The sequence below is a fragment of the Brachyhypopomus gauderio genome, unplaced genomic scaffold, assembly GCF_052324685.1.
Source record: "Brachyhypopomus gauderio isolate BG-103 unplaced genomic scaffold, BGAUD_0.2 sc201, whole genome shotgun sequence".
Classification (NCBI taxonomy): domain Eukaryota; kingdom Metazoa; phylum Chordata; class Actinopteri; order Gymnotiformes; family Hypopomidae; genus Brachyhypopomus; species Brachyhypopomus gauderio.
In genome coordinates, this window is record NW_027507022.1 from 26,481 (window position 1) to 32,500 (window position 6,020).

Genomic DNA, 6,020 nt, shown 5'->3' on the forward strand with positions numbered 1-6,020 from the left:
AACAACTGTAAAGTACTTTCAGTTAGACTTTTTCAGACACATTTAACAGTACAGGGTGGCAAGTCTTAGAAACGCGGTGAGCCTGGCGTGTCGCCCTCTGGTGGCACAAAGACAGCATGACACTGGGAAGATCAACACAGTACAGGACAAATGTTTGGTTTATTGAAATATACAGTATTACCAGTTTGCACAACAGAGACACGTTCTTTCATGTTCTGGCAAACAGAGGAATGTGACGGCATCTAAACATCAGTTCCTTCAGGAACACGCTGCCACACACACACACACCGCTAAAGCAGCTTCTGCTTGTGAAAAGTCACATCCAGTCTGTTCATCACTCCGCTGCAGGTGCCACAGCGCCCCCTGCTGTTCAGCGTTTCTTCCAAGTGAACTTCTTGCGTGCGCCAGCTTGGCCCGGCTTCTTCCGCTCGCGAACCCTGGGGTCGGTCGTCAGCAAGCCCGCTGAAACCGGCAGCAACGTTTAGCACTTCAGCGCTTTGAACTTCCCTTTCTCAAAATTGTGTTTACAGGCAGCCAATTCAGGGCAGATATAAACCCTAGACAGACCCGACACTCGGTAGGTAGGTATTCACTACAGTAGCCCTCTCTTCTAGACCTAGAAGTGCTCTCACCTCCCCACAACTGAATACTGATTTTTACAATCAAATGTCTGATTTTTAAAACAATTCATTACAGAATTGAATCTAAAATATTCATTAACAGCAGCAGTGTGTGAGTGTGTGTGTGTGTGTGTGTGTGTAACTCACCCTGCCGTACAGACTCGATCTCTCCGCCGGGTATGAAGCTGAGCACGGCTCTGGCGATGGCCAGTCTGAGCGCTCCGGCCTGGGAGGAACGACCACCCCCCTCCACACGAGCCTCCACATCAAACCGGCCCAGCGCCCCCACAAACTGCAGAGGGAACATGGCCTGCTCCCTGGAGGGGGGGGGGGGAGAAACAGACGTCACTTCACCACCTGGCCTGCTGTCCACCACTTGTCTCATCTACACAGAACGAATCTCACGCCTGTGGTCTTAGTGTACGTATGATGTGCGGCGCACGTGTGATGTCACACGTGCACGCCCGTGTTTGGGGGCAGCACACGTCCTGCGGTTCACACTGCTGACACGGAGGGGCGTGGTGGGCCTTTTGCTCCGGTTAGGGGGCTCTGATAAGACCTGCCCCCACCAGCCAGACACAAGCCCCCGAATCACTCAGCTGTGTAATTAACCATCTCCCAGATTACAGGGGAGAAGGAGGCTGGAGAGGGAGGGGGTGGGTGGAGAGGGTGGGTGGAGAGGGTGGGGGTGGGGGTGGGGGTGGGTGGAGGGGGTCGGGGGCATCAAGACAGAAAACTGCTGGTTTAGTAATTTTCTGCTGAGGTGGGCGGGGCTTAGAGGCTAGTGGTGGACAGAACTGACAACTGGAGCAGCCAATCAAATGAACTGGTGTGCTGCCTGGGCTGCAGGTGTGTGTGTGTGTGTGTGTGTGTGTGTGTGTGTGTGTGTGTGTTGAGCTGCTAGCCAGCACTGTAGTACTGCTGGAGCTTTTACACTGGTCAGTGTCACTGCTGGGCTGAGAGCAACACATCTCTCTCACACATACACGTAGATACGCACGCACACACACACACACACACACACACACACACACACACACACACACACACACACACACACACACACACACACACACACACACACCTGTCTTGTAGAACGGGGAAGTAGTGCAGACAGTCTCTGCCGTTGACGGTGATGCGTCCGCTCCCGCCATCTCGTAGTGTCACGCTGGCCGTGGCTGTTTTCCTCCTGCCTGTGAACACACACAGCAGCACTCGGGCTGCCACTCTGTCTCTGACCACTAGAGGGTGCTCTAGTGCAGAACCTCTTATAACTGGTGTGTGAGTGTGTGTATGTGAGTGTGTGTATGTGAGTGTGTGTATGTGAGTGTGTGTATGTGAGTGTGTGTATGTGAGTGTGTGTATGTGAGTGTGTGTATGTGAGTGTGTGTGTGTGTGTGTGTGAGTGTGTGTATGTGAGTGCGTGTGTATGTGAGTGCGTGTGTATGTGAGTGCGTGTGTGTGTGAGTGCGTGTGTGTGTGAGTGCGTGTGTGTGTGAGTGCGTGTGTGTGTGAGTGCGTGTGTGAGTGTGTGTGTGTACCGTGGGCCTGGCTGTAGGCCCCCCCTCTCTCATCATGCTGTAGGTCTGGTATCTCCTGGTTATTGGACTGAACCTCCAGCTGCTTGCGGAAGCTCTGTACAAACGTCTCCTCCAGGGAGCAGCAGGGCAGGGCCAGCATCCTCTCCATCAGCTGGAGGAACCGCGAGAACTACACACACACGCACACACACACACACACACACACGCGCAGCAAAAGAAGAAGAGTCCAGGAACGCTCCACCACAGTGCCCTCTAGTGTTGTATGTCGGAAGTGCAGCAGCTGTTTCTGGTGCGGCGGTAATGGAGCGTGTGGCGAGTGTGTGTGTGTGTGTGTGGCGAGTGTGTGTGTGTGTGTGGCGAGTGTGTGTGTGTGTGTGTGCGTGTGGCGTGTGGCGAGTGTGTGTGCGTGTGGCGAGTGTGTGTGCGTGTGGCGAGTGTGTGTTAGGTGTTTTTAACACGGCCGACTCTTACATCATAGTCTGAGATTTTCTCCACCAGTAAATCCTCTAGTTCCTCCTTCATCAGCCATCTGCTCCCCCCTACAGAGCTGGAGACACACACACACCCTCTAGAAATGTACATTACACACACACACACACACACACACACACACACACACACACACACACACACACACACACACACACACACACACACACACACACACACAACACACACACACACACACACACCACCTCTAGAAATGTACAACACACACACACACACACACACACACACACACCCTCTAGAAATGTACATTACACACACACACACACACACACCCACACACTCTATAAATGTACATTATACACACACACACCCTCTAGAAATGTACATTACACACACACACTCTCTATAAATGTACATTACACACACACACCCTCTAGAAATGTACATCACACACACACACACACACACACCCTCTAGAAATGTACATTACACACACACCCTCTAGACATGTACATTACATTACACACACACCCTCTAGAAATGTACATTATACATACACACACACACACACATCCTCTATAAATGTACATCACACACACACACACACACACCCCTCTATAAATGTACATCTCACACACACACACACACACACACACACACACACTATAAATGTACATCACACAAACACACACACTATAAATGTACATTACACACACACACTCTATAAATGTACATTACACACACACACTCTATAAATGTACATCACACACACACACTATAAATGTACATTACACACACACACACACTATAAATGTACATTACACACACACACACTATAAATGTACATTACACACACACACACTATAAATGTACATTACACACACACACACACACACTATAAATGTACATTACACACACACACACACTATAAATGTACATTACACACACACCCTCTATAAATGTACATTACACCATGGGTTAAAGCAAGAAATTTTCATTTGACTGAAAAATTTTCCTGGCAAAAGACAATGCCAGCAATCACTGACAATGTGGTGTAGTTGGGACACGGCCTCTTTTGCCTAATTCTACACAATAAACACATTTATAAAGTATATTTATCTAAACAGCCTGTGTAAGGAGAGAAGAGATAATATATGAAGCAACAAAATGCAACACCTGAGCAATAAATGTACATAAATGTTTATATAATGGAGTTATCTGGGGGTCCTCTTCCAGAAAATTATTTAAAGATCAAGTCAAATTTATTGAATCCTGGTGAGTTTTAAAAGGTATGAAGCTCTCTTGTTTTTATCAGATTCACTATCGCAAAAACATAAGCCGTAAGATTACCTGCTTTAAGTAGGTATGTTAAAAAAAAATTAAATATCCAAAAATGGCAAATTAAATCACACCACTGGACAGAGCTTTTAAATACAAACAGAACACCACCATCCATGTTAAATTGGTTTAGAAATAAAAAAGTTGACATTTTAAATGGAAGAAATGCGCGTATTAAACAGACTGTATTAAAGCTAAATGAAGAAAAGTCTGGGATCGGTGGAGAGATTCTTAAATGACCATAACTTCTATATTTCACGACAAATTCAAATAAAAATTGAAATGTAGTCACTTTATAGTATGGACATGACATTATAATATTCAAAATTAATGAACAAATGAATATTTAATTAGTTAATTGCGCTGAAGGCGTGCGCAAATTTACAAAATTCGAGAGGTGCACGACTTACGCAAGGCTCTCGCGCACGGGTGGAACCACCGCGATTACGTCATTTTCGGCACGAGGACCCTCGATTATATGATTCTCTCACTGGTACTCATCAGCGCTGGATGGATGACGGCGGTGTAGTCATGTTTGCGGAGTTCATACACCTTTACAAGGTGCAATTTAACCACTTGTACGTCACTTTCAAGGTCCATTTCAATATTTCCTAACACGTTAAACTTAATAAAGTTAAATATTTATACATATACTCGAAATGATTTGAAATAATTCGCTTTTTTATCACATTATTTAATGGTGGTTTATTTCCAAAACGCCCAATCTTAACGTATTCACGTTCTCATGTTTCATCCTGGAATTACAAGAGGCTCGTATTTGTTAACCTAATACAAGAGAACTGTTCAGTCAGACAGATATTTGTTGTGAAACCAAGTAGTTACAATTTCAAGCATTTTCAAGTATTTTAGCCTAAATTCCAGCACCTTCCAAACCTGGAACACAATGCAACATTAAAATTTGTAAATGTTCATTCCCGTTTTTGATGGGTGTTTCTTTTTACTACCACATATCGATTCGGAGACACGGTCACTCGAGAAAGTATAGCCTAAGGAGGGAGGTAACTTTTCTACATAATGTCCGGAATGCGGAATGACCCACAAGTCAATCAAATGACACCGCCGTCATCCATCCAGCGCTGATGAGCGCCAGTGAGAGGATCATATTTCGGCCACAAAACATATAACACGAACGTGTGTGGTTTATTATGATTTGACGGAATTTTCCCCCCAAAAAATCAAATGACGGAAATCTGTCGTAGTGACAGAGAACTTTAACCCATGCATTACACACACACACACACACACACACACACACCCCCTCTATAAATGTACATTACACACACACACACACACACACACACCCTCTATAAATGTACATCACACACACACACACACACACACACACACACACACACACACACACACACACACACACACACACACACACACACACACACACACCCCCTCTATAAATGTACATCACACACACACACACACCCCCTCTATAAATGTACATTACACACACACACACACCCTCTATAAATGTACATTACACACACACACACACATGATAAATGTGATCTGTGGTGTCCTGCTTACATCTGTTTGGTGTCTTGAGTAAGAACTCCTTTGCTCCTCAGTTTGTCCTGATGTTTCTCTATTTCCAACATTTTTCCATACGTGTCCTGGAATTGAGAAGATCAGTCCAGTTAAGAACAGAGCCAGATCTGAGTGGACCTCATGCTCACGTCTAATCGCAGCTGAGCCAGACTTCAGGAACGTTACTGACAGCTGGATGTAACCAGGACAGGATACTCACACACAGTCTGAGTAAAGAGAAAAAAAAGCAGATAAAACACTGAAGAGCCTTAAAAATCACACACACGTGCATGCGCACACACACGCGCACACACACGCGCACACACACTCATCTTGGCCTCCTTGGGCCTGGCTGGGTTTAATTGTGTGTAGGGAAATTGAATTGAGCAACTCTAGGGTACTCACACGCACACAGACACCCCCCACACACACAGACCCCACACACTCTCACACACACTCACAGATCCCCAAACACACCCCCCCCCCCCACACACACACACACAGACCCTCA

At 46.0% G+C, this 6,020-nt stretch overlaps 1 protein-coding gene across 1 annotated transcript in view; it reads right to left on the bottom strand.

Annotated features, from left to right (window-relative positions):
* Positions 1-140: 140 nt before the first annotated feature.
* Positions 141-6,020, bottom strand: part of mrps9 (mitochondrial ribosomal protein S9) — a 16,080-nt gene continuing 10,200 nt past the window's right edge. Inside the window, exons 7-12 of the mRNA XM_076995377.1 lie at positions 5,510-5,595; positions 2,633-2,708; positions 2,162-2,330; positions 1,705-1,813; positions 768-937; positions 141-462 (exon numbers count right to left, since the gene is read on the bottom strand). Of these exons, the coding sequence (XP_076851492.1) occupies positions 371-462; positions 768-937; positions 1,705-1,813; positions 2,162-2,330; positions 2,633-2,708; positions 5,510-5,595 (702 nt within the window). The 3' untranslated portion in view covers positions 141-370. The remainder of the gene's footprint in view (positions 463-767; positions 938-1,704; positions 1,814-2,161; positions 2,331-2,632; positions 2,709-5,509; positions 5,596-6,020) is intronic.